Here is a 22,896-nt window from a genome sequence, read left to right as displayed (position 1 = left end):
GGATGTGTTTGCGTTTGTGTCTGTGTTGTTGGTTTTTGGTTGAGAGAAGGAGGTGGAGCGAGAAGCCACGAACTAAGAAGCGCGCCTGTGTCCGTCCACGGATTATTGATTGCATGGGAAGTCGTCTTCACCCAATGACTGTCCAGTATCTATCACGGACTACTCGTTCCTCTCCACCAAAGTCCAAGAACTAATAATTAATTAATGCAATGCAGGCCAATACGGGAAACTACTTTCGTTTCCTCTATGACTATCAGTCTATGAGTCTGTGAGTTTGTCTGTGTAGGAACAAAAAGAGTTTTGTCAACAGACAGGGTAACGCAATGGGTATTCACTATTTGCGCCTCAAATAACCTAATTACGGCCATTACCACAATTGTACTCACTCGTATGCACCGCCATGTCTAACCTTACACCTGTACTAGTATGTCCTACATACGGAGTACACATTTTCCCTACCTCTTACTGGTCCGGAGTACTACTTGTACATAGAGTTACTACTCCGTCCAAACTCATAAATCTTCAACCTCGGAAGAGGATCTGCCCACCGGAAATGATTCCTCTTAACGGAGTATCGTTTCGACATGTATTCCAGAAGGTCACAACCGATTCATCCCCCTATACCACATTTAGAACTCAGAAGTCCGTGACAATGCAATAACCAATCCATCAATCGATCTACTGGATGTCGTGATAGAACGCCAAAATCCTCCTCGCGACATCCTCCCAATCCTCCAAGCAGTGCCAATGTCCGATTCCCTCCAATACCTCCAACCTCTTCTCCTCCGTGGCCCCCATCTCCCCAAACATCCTCCTGCACCCCTCCAGCGGCGCAGACTTGTCCTCGCCGCCCGCCAAAATCAGCACCGGCACCTTGATCCCCTCGTAATTCGGCCTCTTCGCATTGACGATGATGCGGCAGTTGGAGATGTAGCCCGCGGGGTCCTGCGCCAGCAGCAGCTCGCGGATCATCGCCCTCGCGACAGGTGACGCCTTCGCGCCCGTCGCTGCGCTGGGGATCGCGTTCGCCATGGCTTCCATCCCAGAGCTCTCGACCGTTTGTATGCGCTGGGCGAAGACGGGGCCCGCGGCGGGGGAGGGGTACACGGGGCCGATTAGTATGGTTGCTACGACGCGGTCGCTGCGCTCTGCGGCGAGGTTCGCGGCTACGATTCTAATATTGTGCACATTGTCAGATTCCCCATATGTCTTCGAAGGTTGATTCTGCACCCTTTCTATGATCCACATGCTCGTACGTGACACGAGGAGAACTTACCCGCCCATGCTATGTCCTACAACCACCGCCTTGTCTACCTCCAGCGCGTCCAGTATGCCAATGACATCGCCCGACAGCGTCTCGATGCTCTGCTCGACGTACGTGTACGGCGAGCGTCCTGCGCCCGTCGTATCGAAGAGTATGCATCGGAAGTCGTGAGACTGCAGCTCCAGCGCTACGGCGTGGTAGTAGTTCTGCGACGACCCGAGGCCGTGGTGGAATATGAAGGTCTCGCGCGGCGCGTTGCCGCTTGAGGGCTTGAGGTCAGTGTAGTGGATGCGCTTGGATTCGAGCTGTAGGAAGGGCATCTTGGAGGTGTCTTTTTAAAAATGACCGGAAGGATTGAATTAGGGGTTCTTGAGGATGAATTAGAGCTTAATGATGCATTAGCTGAAGGTTTATGATTGCCCTCATTCATATATGAAGGTTTTCTGGAATTATATTATGGAACCCTTCGGATCGGGTACTGCATTCACAGCGTGGTTGATGATGTCGGCGGGGTCCTTTCCCGCCGACGCCCATGGAAGACCCTGGTAAAGTGGGATGCCCCTGGCAGCGGCAATTCTTCAGTATCCGAAAGCATCCAGCAATCAGGTACAGAGTGGTCAAGTACACAGTACAATGATAACACCACTCTCCTTCAATGAAAATAGACACAGTGGATAGGGTAAGCTAAGAAAAACAATTTCGTGGCAATCATATTCATACTAAGACGAGTGACATTATCAAATCAATCATATCTCCCAACGCAAATCTACCAGTATGTAACCCTCCCGAATGCTCAGAAACAGTCATCGGGTTGTCCAAGTGGATCAACCACTACAGTACGCCCATGTTCATCTATATACAAATAGGTATGTACGGATCCAAATCCATAAACAGTCGCTTCAGCTCAGAGAAATGTACACGAGTATTTCGTTTACCGCAGGGCGCCATGTCATTCTGTAGCTTGACCCCATAACCCTGGAGCACACTGTAAACCCTCCGTAAATAAAGATCCAGGTGGTGTACAAGGCCATGGTATCAGTGACGTTTCCTGTTTTCCAATCATAGCAACTCCGTCCATTAAGAAAATTCGTTCACCTGGGGTATTCATTGATCCGTACGCTTTCAAGATTGCGACTTCAGATCGCCGTTGGTGCTGGGGTGTTCTACTTCCGATTTGACGCGCTGCGCAGTATTCATCCGTACTGAGCGTGGTCGTTCTGGCAAGTGTTCTTTGTGTGTTCCGTTCGTCTCCACGGCATCCTTGCGCTTGGGTGTCTCTTTGGATTCTTGTGGTAAACCGCCATTCGAATCTTTCCCTTGGTTGGCGTTCGTTAAAGCTTCCTTCACCAGCTTGGTGGCCTCTTGTTGTAGGTTGGGCACATCGTCTTGTTCCTTAGACAGATATGACTCCAAGAGAGCCTTTAGCGTTTGCGCCCGTACAGGTTTCGCCAGATAGTTGTTCATGCCAGATTCTAGGCATTTTTCGCGATCACCTGCAATGGCACTGGCAGTCATTGCAATGATCAAGATATTGCGGATCGTTGGGTCGCTGTGCTTCCGGATCAGTTGTGTAGCTATCGTGTATTAGCTCGGTTTCTGCATCTGTTATGATTGAAAGATTACCCACCTTTATAACCGTCACAGTGCGGCATCTGTACATCCATAAGGATCTGTGCTACGAGTCAGCTAATATCAAAGAACCTCAAAACGGCTCAAGTTCGTACCAAATGGAAAGGCCGGCCATTCTGAACGGCTCGCTCGAGAGCCTCGATGGTCTTGTATCCGTCCAGATATGCATCGCACTTGAATCCGAGTTTCTGGACGAAACTTATTGCGATTCTCTGGTTGATAAGATTGTCCTCTGCAATGCAAACACGAAGTTCATTTCGAGGGATGGTGGTCAGGTCAATGCATGCGCCCGATGACGCGTCATGTCCATTGTTCTCTTGGTTCGAGAATTTGGCCATGAGGTCAGGTTCCCTTGAGAGCTTGTGTCTGTTGGCAGCTTCTGCCTGCGCGACCTTCTCAAATCGCAGGGAGAAAGACACGTTGGTGCCCACACCCGGGGTGCTTTCGAGCCATACCTTTCCTTTCATGACGTTCTCGATCAAAGCTTTGCATATGCTTAGACCTAGACCAGTACCACCATAAGAGCGACTACTGCTCGATTCGATCTGGCTGAATGGCAGGAAAAGCTTCTTTTTCTGCTCGTCTGGGATGCCAATACCTGTGTCGATAACACTGCACGTGACATCTATCCAGTCGGCGCTTTCTTTATCCACCACGGCTCGTACAGTAACAGATCCTTTGGGCGTGAACTTATAGCTGTTGGAGAGCAAATTCATCAGGATCTGGTGCAGACGCACAGGGTCTCCCATGACCAAGAGCTCCGGATCAAGCTCAAGTTGCTCAACAGTTTTGAGCCCGCGTTCTGCATTGGTATATGCTAATGCACGGACGACTTCCGTTATCGTCTCGTTCAACGATAGAGGCATCGAGATTACGCTCATTTTCCCAGCTTCAAGCTTAGAATAATCAAGTAAATCGTTGATGATGCTAAGGAGCGTATCGGCGCAGACCCGAATGCTGTCAGCGTAGCCAGCCTGTTCCTGATTGAGTGTGCTGGCCTTGAGCAGTTCGGACATTCCTATAACTCCATTCAAGGGGGTCCGCAGTTCGTGGGATACATTGGCTAAGAACAGCGATTTTGCTTTGGCGGCCTCTTCTTTAAGCTTCATGATACGAACAGCGTTGGCTTCCGCTTCCTTGGCCTTGATCTCCGCCGCTCTTGCCTGGGCAAGCGCTCGCCTCTGAACCTCCAGCATGGCTTCATTGCTGGCAGAAACCTTCTGTACTTCTTTGAACAATAAAGCATTCGCGAGAGAGATCGAGATCTGGTTGACAAGAAGTCGAAGCACATTTGTGTTCCTCTCGGTGAACGAGTACGGCTCTCCTTCTAGATAGATAGACCCTATCACGCGCTCTGAGTGCAAAATGGGAAGACAGATAACAGCTTTGCCGCCTGGGTTCTGTTCCAAGTACGCCTCAGACACGTTGGAGAATCTTTCATCCTCGAGTAGATTTTGAACAAAGACTAGTTCACGGAATCGGAGCACATAGAGAGTTACTTGTCGAGCAAGGATGTCGTCTACCGTGTCGAGAGGTTGACCTCCGGGGAAAGAAGTGGTTCCGGTGGGATAGGACCCATTGGGATCGTTGGTACTCACACAAGCAATGGTCCAATCGATCTGGCTGTCTTCGATGACAATTCCAACCAGAGAGCCTCCTGTGCTTTCCAAGATGATCTCGGCCATCTTAGCGAGTAGTTTCTCAACCTTGAGCTCGCTAGATAGAATCTGGCTCGACTCAAGGATTGAACTTAGATCCAGCATATCAAGTCCCACTGCAGACAAACCAGTTTGAAGTTCTTGTGGATTTTCGCCCTTCTTGTTGAATGCCTGAGCCGACTCTGGCGAGATCCATGCTGTGGTTCGATCTACAGCTGTCTCGAGACCACCTCGAAGCTCAACCTCTTGATCTTCATTCTGCTCGAGCCTGTAGCTGGTATTATTGGTGTCAATGACATTAGTCTGGCAGGAAGCGTCCGAGGTACTGAGAGAGGAAGTGCCACGGAGAAGCCATTCGTATTTTGCGGTAAGGTGATTTGCCTTGCCGTATGCGGACATTCTCCTGTACGTTGACATGCAATCCTTAAGAGCATGACGAGCCGATCGAGTGGCCTTTTTGCGAATCATAAATTCTGCGTACATTTCGAACGAATAGGCTTCGTCCAGGGTCATGTGGAAAATTTCATTGTGATCCATTGCCACCTGTATTAATCAGTAATGAGCTCGTGAAAGGTCAGGTGGAGAATTACTAACCTCATATAGATTGAGCGCCGTATGAGGATCGCCAGTGATCTCTGCTAGCATCGCATTGAGCAAACTCATCCAGCCTGTGTAATTGACGTCGGTGACAGTACAACAGGCCTCCATTTTCTGTAGGGTCCAGCGTACGTACTCTAGGTACGGTTCTCTTTTAGGGTGATTTGGTTCGTCTCGAAGTACTCCCATGTAAGCAAGAGAAAGATAGTAGTAGCTGGAATAGACCAGTCGTTGGACCCAAAGGCTTTCTATCATAGGTCCCAACATCTCGCCCAACTCGATTGCAGCCTGGTAATGCCCATAGAGCACGAGTATGGGTAGTTTGAAGGCTAGATAGAAGGTCTTAGGTCGTTTCGGAGTGCTTGATGACTTCTCCAAGTATTCTACGTAGGAAGACGGGTCGTGATCCAAATCAGCAAAGACTAACGAGGGATCATTTACGTTGGTCTTGCCCTGCAAAGCTCGGGCATACTGCTTTACGCCATTGAGCATGACGCCACCACGCATATCCAGCTTCCAATCTTTAAATTCAAGGGGTGCATCGTCTATCCAGGCCTCTAGCTCAGCGGCATCATGTGATGCCATTTGCTTGAAGTGGGCAACAACGCCCAGGTTTAAGAGGCTAAGGATACGGTCTCCCGATTGCACCGATGCATCCATTGCTAGGCTGAGACCAGGGATGAGATCAGGAAGGGGCCCCTCCAGATGACCGATGAACAGCGTTGCGAGTGTTTGGGCTCGGCCGTAAGTGTAATGGTCATTAGGAAACTTGTCGCAGAGTTGCTTTCCTATCGCATTTATTTCGACAGCAGCCTGAATCATGTTGAAGCGACCTCCAGCGATCGTAGCAAGGTTTACATAGCCCAGCGCAGCCTGTGAGACAGTACCTCGATCCAGGTTCAATCGGACAATCGCTAACGCTGCTTGGAAAAACAGCAGACTGTTGCTCCAGAAGGCAGCGGAGAGCAGCTCGGCGTGGATGGGCCCTATTGTCAATAAATTGCGATCTTCTGACACAGGCCTCGAGACGAGTTCATGCTTGTCTATGTTCTGCAGACGCGACCATATCTCTCGGAACTCTGCATCGCATTGCTCCCAAGTAGTGGGTGGAACAGGGCAGCCCAAAAGTGACAAGCAGTCCCGTAGAGCTTGAAAGGCACCGTAAGCATCGCCCCGGATAGCGAGAACCCGTGATTGTAAGATAAATGAGCTAGCCATGTCAACTGGGTCCCTCGCCTTCTGGAATGTTGTACGAATCAAAGCCAGGGCTTCTTCATGCATTCCTTGATGCCAGTAGCACTCAGCAGAGCGTACAAAAAGCTGAAGAGTTTCCTGGTAGTTCACATCAGGCTTGCTCTCGTCCCATGGATCGTCTTGTAAGAGGAGCAAGCAATGGGCGTAGTAGAAGATTCCAGTGGAGCGAGCACCGGACTCACATGCACTTTCCGCAGCTTGGTAGAGGACGTCGCGGAAAACCGCTCTATTGGGCTCCCTCAATTTAATGAGATCGACCGCCAGACATATGTGACGACTTCTCAGATAGAGGGACTTTGAGCCAAGATCATCGTCCTGTATGTCTTCATTCGCAAGTAGGGTCTTTGCAATTACGTAGTGCATGAGCTTTGTATCCCACTGCTGTTCGATCAAATCCGAGGCGGCTGATAGGTACCTGTCGTGACTGAAGCGGAATCGGTCTTCGTCATCGGCTGGCTGCAGAATGTAGGCACCCAGAGCTGAATTCAGTGCATGGACTATGTCCTCTCGTTTGTTCAGTAATGGCAGACCGGACAAATCTCCTGTGAAGTCCTGGGCAATCAAGACCTTCCCCAAAAGTTTGTAGGATATAGAGCAACTAATGAGCGATGCCCAGGCAATCATTTTTTGGGTGTGATCAGGGAGTTCCTGCACACGTTTGGCTATGAAATCATTGCCTAAGGATGCGCCGTATTGAGGGTTTTCGAACGTTTCGAACACTTTGTCGATGTCGAACTGCCATGCATTTCCCTGCCAGGAATAATAGACGCATTGTTTCCGGTGACAAGTATCAAGGATTTCTCTGATGTAGAACGGATTGCCTCTGCTCTTCTCCTGTATGATAGCGACCAAAGGAACAATGTAGTCCAAATTTTGATGCAAAGTCTCTGCAACGTACTCAGCGGTCTCGTGTTCCTTGAAAGGCTCGAGTGTGATCTTAGTTGCTAATGGAAGCAGATGTCGTAGTTCACGGGATAGAGAGTCTTCTTCGCGATAAGTGATGATGAGCAGTATACCTATTTTGGCCGAAATAATGTGTTGAATGAGCTCGGCTGACTCCGGGTCCGCAAATTGTACATCTTCAAGAGTCCAAATGCATAACTTATGCATGGCTAGGAAGCGCAGAACGTCGACAAAGACGTTGACGAAGCGGGAGGATTTGGAAGCCCCTCCACTCCTCAACCACGATTCTGCTGTGTGGGAGGATGATCCGCAGTGCACAGCAGGGGAAGATCCCTGGCGAGGGCATTGAAGCGTGTCCGTCTCATGCTGGACCGCTCCATGGCCGCCAGTCGATAGTAACCATTCTGGAAGGTCAAGATAACGACGAAGAATGGCCCACATTCCAGAATTCTTCAGGTAGTTTCTTAAATTATTGTGGAAATCGGTCGTCACGTCGGCCTCGGAGAAGATCTGGCGAAATAGAGATGACATGAGTCGGAGTATGGGCTCGAACGGAGCCTTGCGTGTTGGATCAAATCTCGAGGACGCAAAGTAACCTTGACTCCGCGCAATCGTCTGTATGCTTTGAACTAGTCGTGTCTTCCCTAGCCCTGTAGGTCCACCGACTGCCACAACTTCGCATCGAGTCCTTCTTCTCAATCTTGAAGCCCCGGATACAGAGCGAAGAATTGAACCAGCATCTGAGCTAACCGTTTGGTTGGATCGTGATAGTGTCAAGGAGCTGTCAATGCTGTTGCTCGACGCTCGGTTGCCCACTGATAGTGTTGCTCGGCCATCATGGCTCTCGTCTATAGTTGACGCATCGGATCGTGTTATGCTATCTTGCGATCGCTGGAAATTCGGTGACGCAGAGTCTAGTAACACCGGACGGGATGAGGAAACACTGTTCAGCCTACTAGTAGAGCCTCTTGAGCTCGTGCTATCGGATATGATATCGTCCAGCTGATTTGTGTCCATTCGCTGGTCAGAGTAGGACGAATTCGAGCTAATACTCGCTAGGCCTTTGATGAGATGAGGTGCTCGACGCCTGCGACGAGCGAGGCGCTCAATAGCATCAATGATGACCTTACGCTCGCGCTGGCGTCCAATCTGTCTGATTGGGAGATTGAAGAAACAATTGACGTCCTGCGTTCCAACCTGAAAGGCTTTCAAGCCATCGCAATCTCCTTCGGACAACAGCTCCCGAACTCGTGTGAGATCATGCTTCAGACCGGCCGTGGAGTGATATCTCTCTTCAATATTCTTTTGCGTCATGCGTTGGATTATAAGCGATAATGGTTCGGGGATATCTAGGCGTTTTGAGGTGATTGGAGGAATGCGCTTGCTCAGTACATTTTGCATGACATCGAGAGGAGTATTTCCAGTGAAGGGCAGCTCCCCGCAGAGCATCGAATAGAAAAGAATGCCCAAGCTGTAGATATCAGTACGGGTGTCTGGTTCGGCTGGCAAGCGACCAGTCTGCTCGGGAGCAATGAAGGCCAATTTCGATTCTATGCCAACCTCCTTGCTGATCGTGCTCCAACCTGCTGAAGTAAGACTGTTCTCAAATGATCTCGCGCCACTGCCAAAGTTGATCATCCGAACAGCTCCGGACTCGGCAAAATGGAAGGCATCTCCCCTCAACTCTCCGTGTACGAGTTGGTGTCCATGATGTAGAATTTCGAGACACTCTGTCGAACCAACGGCGAAGTCGAGAAACTTGAGCAAAGGAACTCCTCCTGTCGGCTCCAATGCAGTTGACTCCCAGACATTTCCCTGGTGTACCATGTTGTAGGTATTCGGACCGAATGAAACTATATCACGAAGATAGTCGGGACCGGGCGCTTCGAATATGCTGGCCACTACCGGCTCGCTCTGTCCATGTTTATGAGGTAATCTGATGAACTCGATGGGTCGGACGAAGTGACGGCATTCGGGATCGGATTCTTTCACAACGCGCTACTATCGTCAGTGGCTTTGTATCATAATTTCTCCCTGTAGCACTAACCTTGTTGATCTGGTATTCCCTTTCCAGACGCAGGACGTGTGTAGAGATACGGCATACTACGCTAAATTCCTTCGGAGCGTCCTTGATAGCGGTGTGAGCGGAGTGGGTGGTTTTCGTAGTAGCTGCGCTGGCATCGCTTCCATTCGATTTATGGCTTCGTGAAAGATTGGGACGGACCGAGTCGGGCGATTGCGATGAAATGGAATTCACGGTGCTGCGACCGCGTGAAACAGGCCTGTCATGCTGGGCCCTATGGTGGCCAAAGAAGTGCCAGTTATCGTAGGACTTGTTGTAGCGTTAGTTGACATATACCATACCATAGCTGTATAACTTCAGTATCAAGAACTCACAGAGTGAAAGGGCTCAATATCAGTATCCCATATATAATCCGTAAGCTCCTGCAGGCGCGAAAAGACCTGCTGGAAGCGGGCACGTTGCCCTTGGTCTGGTTCGGCGGTGACCATTATGCCTTAAGCTTGCCACTGCTCTTAATTTCAACTCATGGTTCCCTGCGGGGCTTCGGAGTAATGCGCTTCAGCTTGGAGTTGAAATCTATGAAGGTGATGTTGGGGCGGCAGGCATAGTCGACGGCGGTGAAGAGCTTGTGATCTGATTTATGAGGTGGAAAGGTGGCGGGAGTGGGCGGCGTGGTTGGTGAGGGGAAGTTTGAAGGGAAGGTGAATGGTATGTTTCCCAGGGTCTCTTGAGATGGATGGATGCAAATGATGGGCCACCGTGCGCTGGAGGGAGTGCTGACTGATCTGGATTGCCTAACTAACTCAATTTACCTGGTGAGCGCCTCATCTTGCTGCCACAGATTAACCTGACTAGGTACGTACGAATGTTGTTCATTGAAGCCCCACCAAGGCTACGCTTGATCCATTTGCGGCTAAGATCCGCACCGTCCAAACGACATCACTACCTGGGCTGGCTGGCCGACTGAGCTAAACCTACCTATTACCAGCCTGCCAGGACAACTTCAACATCTGGTGTTTGTATAGATACGATTTTCAATTGTTCCTGACCCCGCCGTGATAGTCCAGAAACACCGAAGAAAACCACCACCACCCCATCACACACCCTACAACTACGTTCCCCGATCCATACATGTTTCTATCCCGTCCCGCTGAGCCTACGCAACCTTGATACCATACCTGGCCTCCGGAGGCCCATCGAGCGCTGCCCCTCGCTGTCTCCGAACCCTTTCAGCTGCAGGAACCCGCAACATCGTGGCAATTAGGATCTGACCTAAGCGGAGGCGCAGGAGAGTAGTTGCTTGGGTAGCACGTCGTTGGGAACATACAAAAGGCTTTCGATTTCCAATGCCACACGATGGACTCTCCCACGCACGACCCTGCCCATACGGGGGACCTTGGGGAGCCCATCAAACCCCGACAGCTCCCCTCAGATCTTCCGACATCACTAGATGATAGAAGGGCACCGCCGACGATAGGGGAGGAGACTGAGATCTATGACGCATGGCAGGGTCAGTGCGAGGGACATTCGTGATCTTGTCTCACAGCTAACCAACGCCGCAGGGCAATCGCAGTTTCTGACAACGCCAATGCCTGCCCGCCCACTCAGCTTCAACCTTTCCCTAGACGACCCGAGTTTTGGTGGGGACGAAGATATCCAGCAGCTCGAAGACAGCGACAGTCGGCTTGTACAAATGCTTGCTCACCAAGCCCGTCTTAAGAACGATAACTCGGGAGATGAGGCCAAGGTAGTTGCAGACGACAAACTGTCGCCTGACGAAAAGCGAGAGGCTTTACAAGGGCTACTTACCCTAGCGGCGTCCAACGGCGAATTGGAGAGGGTGCAGCGACTCCTAAACGGAAAGGCTAGGGAGTACATCGATATCAACGCCGTCGATGCTGAGGGTACGCCTCCGTTAGTTTACGCAAGCTGTTTTGGACACGAAGATGTCGTTGAAACACTTGTCGAAGCGGGCGCGGATGTAGACAAACAGGACAAGAACCGCTGGAGTCCCTTGATGTGGGCCATGACCAACAGACACAAGGGTATCGTGAAATTACTACTCGACCACGGCGCTTCGCCTGAGATCAAATCATCTACGGGGAGGACTGCCTTCGACTTTGTTGAACCGAATAGCGAACTGTCCGACTACCTCCATGAAAGTGGCTACTCCATCGGCAATGCTGGCGTTTCGGACGACTTTTACAACTCGGGTTTCTCTCAAGATCGCTTCGAGGAAGAAATGGCTGAAAATGAGATGAAACGCCGAATGATGATGGAAAGCGCTTTCAACCTCGAAGTCGACCTTGGCAATTTAGGACTCGATGAGCAGCCAGAGGTCAGCAAATACCCCTTATATGATTATGTAACCTGCTAATCATGTCACAGACACCCGAAGAGCAAGAAGAGGTACAGGAATTCATTTGGGACCGCTGCCTCAATGACCAAATGTTCGTATTCCAGGAAAATGAACTGGATCGAATACTCGACATTATCATCACCAACATGACGCCTCAACGCTCACCTACGCAAAAACCAGTCCCAGCGAACATCCTGTTCCTCAGTGCCCGCTATGCACACTATCATTCAAGTGCCGAATTACTAGAAACGTTGCTAGTCTCCGCTATGGACAAGATCAATGATGTTGTTGAAAAGCATCAGTGGGACATGACCGTCTTGGCATTTTGGTTGTCCAACGCCACACTATTGCTTCACTACTTGAAAAAGGATACAGGGCTGCTCCAGGCGACGACCGAATTTCAACTACAAATGGCAGAGCTCATTAATGAGATATTCATACTCATCATTCGCGACGCCGAACGCAGAATGGATAAGGCCCTTGATCAGGCCATGTTGGAGCATGAGACAATACCGGGTTTTGAAGACGTACTATTCCAACACGAATGGAAGATATTCCGGACGAAGGCGAAGGTCAAGCCCCCTGAGCCTATCGAGAAGCGGTTTAGGCCCCCGTCTCCGAAGCGCAGAGCGCAGCCCTCTCCTCGGAACATAACATCTCTGCTATCATCGACCCTATTCGTGCTGGATCTCTATGATGTACACTCAGTCATCACTGCCCAGATACTTTCCCAGCTTATTTACTGGCTCTCAGCAGAGCTCTTTAACCGGATCATGTCCAACCGTAAATACTTAGCACGCACCAAAGCTATGCAGATTCGGATGAACGTGTCCACCCTGGAAGACTGGGCACGATCGAACAACCGACAACCAGAACATTACGAAAATGGCTCGATGCAGTCGACGGGCGACAACACTGTCGATTCAGCTAAACGTCATCTTGAGCCGCTCGTGCAACTCTTGCAATGGCTTCAAGTCTTCTCCTCGTTTGGCGAGGATTTAGAGGCACTTGTCGGCACATTACAACAGTTGCCACGCCTGACACCTCAGCAGCTCCTGCATGCTGCCAAATACTACCGACCAGAGGTTGGCGAGAAAGGACTGCATAAAAGTGCGTCCAAGTACATCGCACATCTCCAAAAGGCAGCGGCGGAGCGCAAAGCCGCCCGGGCAAAGTCACCAAATCCACCACATCAAGCCGATTCGGCTCCAACCACACCTGTGAAGTCGAATTCCACGCAGCCCATTACTTCTCCATCGCCAGCACCATCGAGGATGTCGGAAGAGGAGAAAGAGGATGCGCCTGATGACCTCCTTTTGGACCCTTCCTACATGCTACCTTTTAGTCTTCCCACATCCACAGACATGCTGATCACCTATGGTGCCGGATTTGGTGGAGTGAACAAGGAGCGAGAAAGGAAATACATACCTACAATACCTCCGGAATTCTTGGCCAAGCTGGATCTGAGCAGTACCAAGCATAGCGGGGCGATGTACGAGGACACGCGATGGACTGAGCAGAATTACGGCTGAAGCGAGGGTTACACCCGGATTCAACCCCTCTGAGAGCATTGACAGGAAGAGACTTCATATCCAACATGGCCGTCTCAAGTGTCTGAGATGCTGCGGAGTTGACACGGCATGATGTTGCAGCCATGGATTCAGATGTGAAAGGATTGCATATTAAATTTTACGTACTGCATTTGTCAACGAGGAGAGACAAGCCCAAAGCGAATGATGCATTTGGATTCACATCCATCACACTGTTGACAGGCATGTTGGTTGCACGACTGCAGCTGCAGCTGCAGTGACGACGAGAAGCTGCCATCCGATAGTTTTGAAGATGGGGCCGGAAAAGAGAAGAATATATTGCCATGGACGCCCCCTTTCTCCGCAAATTTTCCATTCGTGATTCCTTTGCCAGCGACTGTAGCCGTCAATTGCCTGTACTATACCAAATATGAAGATGTCATCGCTATTGATTCTTACGATAGAGGCAGGAGAGGGGTTGCTATCGAGTAATAGCTTGGTAGGGGCAGTAGACATGTTGAAGATTCCCTGATGCTATCGAGTAATAGAAGATTTATATCGACTGTATCATTGGCCGCCCGTACCCGATATCGGTGTTAGTGTGTTATACCATCGGCGGGCTCCGCAAGGGTTTTGGTCAACCCCACGCATCTTACACCTAATTGGGAACCGTTTTCACAACCTTAGCTATGAAGCTACCAGTCAGCCAGTACGAGCACTCAACCTACCCCGCCAGTGCCCACCACCAAGCAGAGGCCGGAGAATTGTATCATCACCTATCTGCCTCGTATTCTCTGAACGTAGTAACTCATACCCGTTGAGGTCGGCAAGGGTCCAATCTTATAAACAATTGTCGTGTGCCTATCAATTCCGACACTTCTTGACTTTCTAACATCATCCATCCCCCTCTTCCTTATAAACCCCCCAATTGACCACTGAAACCACACATAACCTTCAACTCCACAATCTCTCACCATGGAAATCCCTACCATATCCCCAGAGTATATCAAGGCGACAATTACGGGAGCGGACAGCACAAAAGCCCGTGTCTTGTCCGCCGACGAGATTGACCCAACCTTCAAGTCCCAATACACAGGTACGCAACCATGCAACAAGCAAAACCACACAATCGTACACCAATCATACACGATACCTCCCCCCTACAGTCACACAGCATCATGCTAACTCCCACCCTCCAGACCTCATCTCCGCCCCCCTAGGCTCCCGCATCCTCTCCTTCAGCGACGAATGGTTCGCCGCCGCCTCCAACCTCACCACCCCAACCCCTCCCATCCGCCGACCAGGCGTCTTCACACACGCCGGCGCCTGGTACGACGGCTGGGAGACGCGCCGGCACAACACCGAGCCCGCCGACTGGGTCGTGTTCCGCCTCGGCGTCGCGAGCGGGAAGGTCATCGGCGCGGAAATCGACACTGCGTTCTTCAACGGCAACCACGCACCCGAGATCGCCATCGAGGGCACCTTCGCGAGCGACGACCAGGAGGACGAGGTCAAGAAGCCCGGGTACACGGGCTGGGAGACCATCCTTAGCAAGCAGGAATGCGGGCCCAGTCAGCGCCACGGCTGGATCCTGAATCAATTGACGGAGAAGGCGTACACGCACGTCAGGCTGCTTATGTATCCTGATGGCGGCATCGCGCGGTTCAGGTTGTACGGAAATGCGGTCCCTGTGTTCCCGCAGAGCATCGACGAGGTGTTTGAGCTCAGTGCGACGGTCAATGGCGGCGTTGCGACATCCTGCTCTGACCAGCACTTCGGAACCAAGGATAACCTATTGCTTCCCGGTCGCGGAAAGGATATGGGCGATGGGTGGGAGACGAAGCGTACGCGCGGTGTGCACATTGACTGGACGATTGTGAGGCTGGGCGCGAAGGGCGAGATCGATAACATCGTCATCGACACGGCGCATTTCCGCGGTAACTTCCCGCAGAAGGTGCAGGTGTATGCGGGAGAGTTCGAGAAGGACCCTGGACATGAGGATAAGGGATGGGTGGAGGTTTTGTCGCCACAGAAGAGTGGACCGGATAAGGAGCACGTGTACGGTCAGGAGGTGTTGACCGACGTGAAGGGCAAGAAGTATACTCACGCTAAGTTGATCATCATTCCTGACGGCGGAGTCAAACGATTCAGGGTGTTTGGAAAGCGAGTCGTTTGAGTGAAGCGGCTGACTGTTTGTATCAAAAGCTATCCAAAATCCCAGCTTCAGAAGCTAAAAAACAAAACAAAACAATAGAAAAAAAATAGTATATCCCGCCCCCCATTCCCCACTCACAATCTCAAGTGATATCCAATTCACACCAACTCAACCCTCATCCCACTTCCTCACCATTCAAACGAATCCCCTCGCTCACTCCCCTTCAAAGACCCAGCCTCCTCATCTCCCCCTCAATCATCTCAACCCTCCACACAATCCCCCTCTCTTCATCCACATCCACTACCTCCCCTCTCCGCCGTCCCGTCCCCCTCCTCCGCTCGTTCCGTCCCCCACTCGCCCCCAATCCCCACAGGAACTTCCCAGTCGGCTACAACACCCACAACTCATCAGCAAACCACTCACCGACACCGAGAAAGCAAAACAAGCAGGAAAGGGAACTCACATTGAGACCGCTGTCGATCCACTCGCGACTCCACATCAAGGTGAAGAGAAGGAACGTCGCCGCGCAGTAGCAGAACAGCGCGAATGCTATTGCGTCAGTGGTTGGGCCGAAGATTTTGGAGAGGGGGGTTTCGGGGCTCGGCCGTGAGAATGAGGCTGTTGTTATTGTTGTGGGTGTTGTGGTGGCGGGAAGGTTTGGGAAAGACATTTGTAGTTGGGAAAAGAGTGATGGTTGAGGGTTTGGTTTTGAGCTTTTGGTCCTGGTGGAGGTGGAGAAGGAGAACTTGGAGTTTCAGAGCTGAACTGGATAATTTGGTTTTGGAGATGGTTGTGGAGGAAGTATGATGGATCTCGAGGGCGATATGGATGGGGTTTTATATCGTATCTAGCAGTGGTTAGGACAATGGTGTATGAATATCGGACGCTGCTATTGTGCGGTCCTTTTGGCGGCATAGAATGTGAATGGAAGATTTAAAGGTGAGATATGGCGTTTGAATGGTTTCTATTGTAGGTATGATGAGACGGGACATATCATCGTTTCGAGGTATAATAGTAATCGTGCCTATTGAGTGTTTCACAGCCAGTGAAAATCGAGAAGGCAGTTCACTGACCGGGGTAGCAATATGAAGTAGAACCGTAGGAAGTCTGTCTTGGATGAAACAATACCAGATACTTCAGGATATAAAGTCAGTGAGGTCGTCGAGAAACGTTACTATTGTTGCGTATAGTGAAGTCAACATCAATACCGATGCACAGTGAAAACACCTTCACCAACCGGTAAGATGGAGAATGGGACCACAGGCCATGAAACTATGTTTCACTAAGTTATTTAACGACTTCACTTTTACCCGTCCCGGAAGTGAAGCTTGAACGGTCCTCAATAACCTCTAAGCACATCACTTTCCGGAAAACGAAGCGCGATATAGAGAGAGAACCGTGTGTCCATACTCCCGATGAATTTCTGGAACAATAACAATTTCTATTCTTTAAGTTTCCAGTAGTTGTGTGCGTCAAGCCTGGTCAAGGAATGCGTAGGGTCGGTGAACCTGTGTTTGCATTTTCCACAACGATACTGAACGAACGTTTTCACCTACCAGACATCATTGGACGTCAGTGTTTTTTCCTCAGACCGATCAAAGACCGAGTACCTCTAGACATCCAGTAACATCCTAACGTAATTTGCAACAAGCAGAAAATATTGTTTGCCGTTGAAGTCAAACGTCCATCTAGAAGCTCGAATGCTACCTTTCGTGTGCGAAAGGTTGCTGTACTCTAAGATGGAAACTGGAGAGATGAAAATCAAAACTTACTCTAATATAAGGATAGAGTACCTAGTGCTAAGCCAGAACACCCCTAGAAAGACAACAGTAAGGTTTGGCATAATCCATTATCTGAGCACATTTTTTAAAGCTTTTCTTCACTATATTTAACAGAATTTACCAGGAAAATCAAATTCTTGAGGATACGAGCATTTATTCATGAACTTGGTCGTTAGCTTTTAGATACAACTGTTAACATTCGCAATAGACGCTGAAAAAGTATGTGGATTGGAGAAATTGCGTTCGCGACTTGGAATTGGCGCTGGCCAAATGTGCGCTATGTTGAATGTATATATACGTTATAGAAATCTCGGAGAAACAAACATTTTGAAAGCTGAAAGCTGCCAGTGCAGCCAAATCTAACGCTCAAATCATATAGTTACAATCATTCGCCCTTGGTCCATGGGAGCTTGAAGGTGCCAACCCAGTCCTCAACCTCTTGTCGCAACTGTACAATGTCTGTGATCTCGCCGCCCTCACCTAGGTATTCTTTGAAAGCAGCTACACTGCCTGGGTTCTTCCTCTTAGTTTGTTCGGCCTTGGCCTTGGCCTCTTTGTCGATCTTCTGGGTGATGGTCACGGCGCGATGGATAATGTCAGCTACTCTATGGAAATCTTCTCCCTGGAAACCTCGAGTGGTCATCGCAGGAGTACCAATTCGAAGACCGCCAGGCTTCATCGCAGACTTGTCTCCAGGAACGGTGTTCTTGTTACTTGCGACACCAACAAGCTCAAGCACACGCTCTACGCGTGCGCCGTCGACACCCTTGTCCTTGAGATCAATCAGGATGAGGTGGTTATCTGTTCCGCCAGAGACGAGGTTGTAGCCCAATCCGCCATTCTCTTTGGAATTACCCAACCTCTCGGCAAGGGCCTTGGAGTTATCCAGCACAGCCTGTTGGTACTGTTTGAACTCCTTAGACTGAGCCTGTTGAAGAGCAACAGCTAATGCCGTGATGGTGTGGTTATGAGGGCCACCCTGATGTCCAGGGAAGACGGAAGCATTGATGGGTCCTTCCAGATCATAATGCTCCTCAACACCCTTCTTATCTACACGCCTCACACCTTTACGGTAAAAGATCATGGCACCGCGTGGGCCACGCAACGACTTGTGTGTTGTAGTCGTGACAATGTCGGCGTATGGGAACGGAGATGGAACAACACCAGCCGCCACTAACCCAGAAATGTGGGCCATGTCTGCCAAGACGTACGCTCCTACATTATCAGCGATCTTGCGGACCCGCTCATACTCTATCAGACGGCTATAAGCGGATGTTCCCGCAACAATGACCTTTGGTCGATAAAGAGTTGCAAGCTCCTCCATTTGAGCATAGTCAATGATTCCCGTCTTCTCGTCTAACCTGTATGGAAGTGTTTCGAAGTATTTGGAGACGGCGGAGATCTTCTTGGTGGGGGTCTGGTAGCCGTGGGATAGATGGCCTCCGTGAGGAAGGTCGAGACTGAGGATACGATCGTGGGTGTTAAGGATGGCAGAGTAGGCATAGAGATTGGCAGGTGAGCCAGATAAAGCTATCGTAAACCAATTAGTCCATATGCGCGTACAATGGGGCAAATGAGCACTCACGTTGGACGTTCACACCCCACTCTGACTCGCTCAATCCGAAAGCCTTGAGCGCTCTTTGTTGGCAAAGCCTTTCAGCTTCATCAATGAATTCGTTTCCTCCATAATAACGTGCTCCGGGGTAGCCCTCAGAGTACTTGTCTGCGATGACGTTGTGAGCCTATGTATCGACCATATGAATCCGACATTGTGAAGGTGTGAAGCATACTTTGCATTACACTACCGAGCGCATCGAGCACGGCCTGTGATGTGAAGTTCTCCGACGGAATGAGGTTTATGAAATGTTTCTGTCGGTTTTTCTCCTGTAATAGCCGCGCGGTGAGCTTTCCGACGGGGATGTTGTAGGGGACCGGGTACGGACCTTCTCGATGATCTGGAAGACAGTTGGGTCCGCATTCTCCAAATCCGCGGCTAGGAGCTGGAAATTCGTCAGTAACAGTCACAAATTGTTCGAAATGTGCCAAAGTTGCCTTTTGCTGGTTATCGATTGAGGCGGCGTAACCCCGCCATTGGTACTGCCTCTGGATAGATCTCGCCGACTGGCATTGTGCAATTGCAAACGAAGGGCGGCGATAGAGCCCAAGAGTTGCCCGGCAAGAAGCTCTGAGGGCGGCCATGAGGGAGGAATTGAGGAAAAGAAAGAGAGAAAGGTGAGGAATTGGAGAGCTATATCACCAGTCTATGATATGTAGGTGCAATGTTAGCGCGTGGCGTGAGTGGCTAGACCCAAATCGGAACTGGAAAGAATGCACGGACAACGTGGAGTAAGAGAACGTCCGATCACATGATCGCTTAAGCTAGAGAGTATTTCTTCGATCGCGACGTCGCGCCATCTTCACGTTCTTTACGACTAAATCCAGGATGATTCAGCGCCTTTCAGACATTCGCATTCTCACTTGGTTATCTCTGCTTTTGCAGTGATGGTTGACGTGGGTGCTGCTGATATGCTCCGGGCACCTCCACCACCCTCAGGAGACATTTTCACCTTATGACTGGCATATGTCGTTGATATCGATTCATGGGCACGGATTCACAGGCATGGACTGAAGGATACTTGATTGAACGTGTGATTGGTTTATGAGCGCGTCGGCGCGTGCAAGTGAAGGTGGATGTCGATATAGAGGCCAGCTTTACGATAACTCCATGGGCTACATCTGCAGGGAGTGTGTGTATATATTTATGTACATGCAAATAGCAATAGTTGTCTCCATATCCACAGAGCTTCCTACTTCACTACCTCATACATTATGTACCAGAAAAGCTCTGACCTTTCTTATAATCATTAGCGGGCAACCACGGGTGAAGTTAAGTAACTTGTCAGATGCTCAAACGGTTACATGTCGTCCGCACCTTCCGCATTCCTGCTCGTTGTAGGTACGGTCGTGATCAAATCAAAACCACGGTAAACACTGCGACTTCCCCACTGCTCCTACACTTCAACCCCACTGCACCCAACAGTCCACCGAAGAAGTTTACGAGAACAACTTGACCTTTGTTGGCCTCGGTCTCTCATCTCACCACAATCAACAGCACCCGCTCAGGACCTCCATTTCATCTTCCTCACATTAACGACCGCACTCGAGATGGTTCGTGCGAGGGCGTACGCCGCCGCGTCGCAGCCGCGACCCAACTTGCAAAGTCGCGATAGCAGCCCAGAGCTAGGTAGTCCATCTCGTGTTACCCGCGTCAACAAGCGTACTGGTCGACCAATCCGCAAGTCAGCCGGCCGGAGTCACCGTATGGATGGTTATATTGATTCGTCACTAATCGAGGAAGAGGAGCCTGATCTGATGGAATATCCATCTGAAGACGAAGAAGGCGAGAAACCCAAAACTGCCCGTGGAAGAAAGCGCAAGCGGGTACCATCACCTACTCCTCCGCCGACAGAGCCCTTCTCCTACTTCGAAGCACCGGATGAGGAAACAGATGATGAGTCGAACCGTGTAATCCGAAGGCCATCTAATGCCACAGGGCCGGTTGTCCTGCAATTCAATATACCATTGGGATTTCATGGCCCTCTGTTAGTGAAATTGAATGGCGATTTACTACGCGAACCCAGAGCTTTCGACTTGCCAGCACCACCTTTGCAGACTGAAGCAGAGATGCTTCCGCCCAGCACCAATGACAGTGGAGCAAAGAGCTTCGACAAGATTCCGCCTGAGATTAGGAACAAGATTTACCAATTGCTTTTCAAGGCCGACAATGACTTAGATATTGCTTCGCCAAGCAATTTTTGCAGGTCTGGTCAATTCTTACGCACCTGCAAACTCATTCACAGTGAAGGTTGCAGTGTGTTGTACGGCGAAAACACATTCGCCTTGAGCCGCAATCGAGCTTCACGGTCTCCCTTCTGGAATCCGATCCCGAAGGAGATCGGCTATCAGGACGTGAGGCAGTTTCTCAAGGTCATAGGGCCGGCGAACCTCGCCTACCTAAGAGATATCAAAATTACACTTGAGGATGCAGCACCAAGCCTCACACCATACCTCACGCACGAAAACCGTCGGTATATAAACGACCCCCACTTGATCGACTGTTTCCGTATACTTCGTCAGGCCAAATTGCGCAAAGTGAAGTTGACGTTCCTGGGACGTCGCCACCTGCTCAAAACTGATAACAAATTTCTCGGCTACCTTGAGCGGATCAAAGCAGACCTAGTGACAACGGAACCTCCGAATCGTTGGTACTTCCAGAAAATCATGCCTTCTACATTTGACGAGATCCAAGAGCTGATGACTCGCAAACGCAAACTATATCTAGATGAATGATAGCCTCATCATTTGTCGATCTGAGGTTAACTTTCCGAAACCAAGATGTTTTCCGTAATTGTGGCCTTACTCCCATGGAACTACATAGATTGGCAGTGGAGGAACATGAGCCCTGCATGGAATATTGATATAAGCTTACGAGTACCATGGATTGAACGGCAAGCAGAATGAATGTAAGATATCGAAGCCGGGTTGTGTCTTGCTTGTTTGTGGTTCGGGAATTCGAAGAAAGGACACTACAGTCTTATCAAATTCCTGTACCCGATCATGTCTTTTAATTAACACAGAACTTCTCTAAGTAGTGTTGGACGTGAGCCGACACAAAGGATGGAGATGCTTGCGATGGCTGGCCTTCTATTTTCACTGGATGGATAACATTACCATGAACCAGCGATGGACTCAATCCCATCTCAAACAGTATGACACTAATTAAAGTCAAATCTTTCAGACGTCTACTTTCCTCTCCCCTGATGTATATGTGGACATGAAAGAGAAGTGAAATGTGAAGAATGGGAATTATTAATCTTTCAATTGAAAACTAGGATATGTATTAGAGATCCAAAAGCATCAACTTCTAACTTCTAACCAATTACCCAGAAAGCACCATAATCTGACCCCATCCTCTCCGTGATTTTTCTATCTGAGCTAAATGATTAATAGACAAGCGTACACACAATCATGGATAGCACGACCGGAATCACACCCTCCTCTAATATATGCAACATGTACGTACGTACAGCTGCACCACCACCACGCATATCCGCACCTACATCTCGTCGCCCCCTGCCCCCTTCATCCTCATCCCCACCCATCCACCCTTCTCGCACTTCGAATCCTTTCTCCTCAGTGTCCTCGGCCAAAGAAAACCACATCCTGCACGCGCGAGAAACCCAGGGCGGGAGGACGACACGAGGAGCGGCACGACTGTGCCACACGCCCACATTAGGTACCTACCCAACGCAATTTGAAGGCGCCGAGGTTCCGATCAGTCTGAAACCGGGAAAAAGAGGAAAAGACACAGAGAAGGATGAGAAGGGCGAAGAAATAATAGCAGGCTAAATTAAAACAAAATAGGTACAAACAATTGGTGTGTGTGAAACACCCAACAACCACTCAGATCCTACGATCTGACGAAGAATTATCCAAATTCGATCGATGGGGGGCACAGGATTAATTGTGATTGGAAGTGGGAAGGGGGACTTGCACATGCCGCCCGTTTTTTTTCTCTATTTTATTCTTGGGCTCTAATTGATGTCTGAGGTCCACCCCCGGACTTTCTTGGTTTTGTTGGGGGATGTTCCGTCCAGACCTTGTAAGATTGTTTGTAATGGTACGAGTAGGTAGACACGGAGTAAATAGGAAGCCAGTGGGCGTGATAAATCAGTGCTAGCAAT

The 22,896-nt window shown here is 49.9% G+C and overlaps 6 protein-coding genes across 6 annotated transcripts; 3 read left to right on the top strand and 3 right to left on the bottom strand.

The window, feature by feature from the left end:
- Positions 1–344: 344 nt before the first annotated feature.
- BU24DRAFT_426224 (3-oxoadipate enol-lactone hydrolase) lies at positions 345–1,736 on the bottom strand. Its single transcript, XM_033528921.1, has 2 exons — positions 1,277–1,736; positions 345–1,174 (listed from the first exon to the last, which is right to left on the bottom strand). The coding sequence occupies exons 1-2, from the start codon at positions 1,582–1,584 to the stop codon at positions 679–681; spliced, it is 804 nt and encodes a 267-aa protein (XP_033380690.1). The 5' UTR covers positions 1,585–1,736; the 3' UTR covers positions 345–678.
- Positions 1,737–1,965: 229 nt separating this feature from the next.
- On the bottom strand, positions 1,966–10,060 carry BU24DRAFT_426223 (putative histidine kinase HHK1p). The gene is made up of 6 exons (XM_033528920.1): positions 9,703–10,060; positions 9,353–9,637; positions 5,146–9,303; positions 2,989–5,094; positions 2,892–2,934; positions 1,966–2,838 (listed from the first exon to the last, which is right to left on the bottom strand). The coding sequence occupies exons 1-6, from the start codon at positions 9,814–9,816 to the stop codon at positions 2,387–2,389; spliced, it is 7,158 nt and encodes a 2,385-aa protein (XP_033380689.1). The 5' UTR covers positions 9,817–10,060; the 3' UTR covers positions 1,966–2,386.
- Positions 10,061–10,684: 624 nt separating this feature from the next.
- Positions 10,685–13,219, top strand: BU24DRAFT_353607 (uncharacterized protein; the record flags this gene model as incomplete). The annotated part of the gene is made up of 3 exons (XM_033523787.1): positions 10,685–10,838; positions 10,891–11,666; positions 11,717–13,219. The coding sequence occupies 3 exons, from the start codon at positions 10,685–10,687 to the stop codon at positions 13,217–13,219; spliced, it is 2,433 nt and encodes an 810-aa protein (XP_033380688.1).
- A 972-nt stretch (positions 13,220–14,191) lies between these two features.
- Positions 14,192–15,392, top strand: BU24DRAFT_353570 (Allantoicase; the record flags this gene model as incomplete). Its single annotated transcript, XM_033523784.1, has 2 exons — positions 14,192–14,312; positions 14,416–15,392. The coding sequence occupies 2 exons, from the start codon at positions 14,192–14,194 to the stop codon at positions 15,390–15,392; spliced, it is 1,098 nt and encodes a 365-aa protein (XP_033380687.1).
- A 2,036-nt stretch (positions 15,393–17,428) lies between these two features.
- Positions 17,429–19,351, bottom strand: BU24DRAFT_443597 (serine hydroxymethyltransferas-like protein; the record flags this gene model as incomplete). The annotated part of the gene is made up of 5 exons (XM_033530593.1): positions 17,429–18,682; positions 18,738–18,875; positions 18,943–19,036; positions 19,096–19,152; positions 19,205–19,351. The coding sequence occupies 5 exons, from the start codon at positions 19,349–19,351 to the stop codon at positions 17,538–17,540; spliced, it is 1,581 nt and encodes a 526-aa protein (XP_033380686.1). The 3' UTR covers positions 17,429–17,537.
- A 966-nt stretch (positions 19,352–20,317) lies between these two features.
- BU24DRAFT_353309 (uncharacterized protein) lies at positions 20,318–21,502 on the top strand (the record flags this gene model as incomplete). The annotated part of the gene is made up of 1 exon (XM_033523774.1): positions 20,318–21,502. One exon carries the CDS (start codon positions 20,318–20,320, stop codon positions 21,500–21,502), a length of 1,185 nt encoding a protein of 394 aa, XP_033380685.1.
- Between the last annotated feature and the right edge of the window lie 1,394 nt (positions 21,503–22,896).

This window comes from Aaosphaeria arxii (genome assembly GCF_010015735.1).
Source record: "Aaosphaeria arxii CBS 175.79 unplaced genomic scaffold BU24scaffold_8, whole genome shotgun sequence".
NCBI classification, from domain to species: domain Eukaryota; kingdom Fungi; phylum Ascomycota; class Dothideomycetes; order Pleosporales; genus Aaosphaeria; species Aaosphaeria arxii.
The sequence above is the reverse complement of the archived record's forward strand: the minus strand, read 5'-3'. Positions and strand labels throughout refer to the sequence as shown.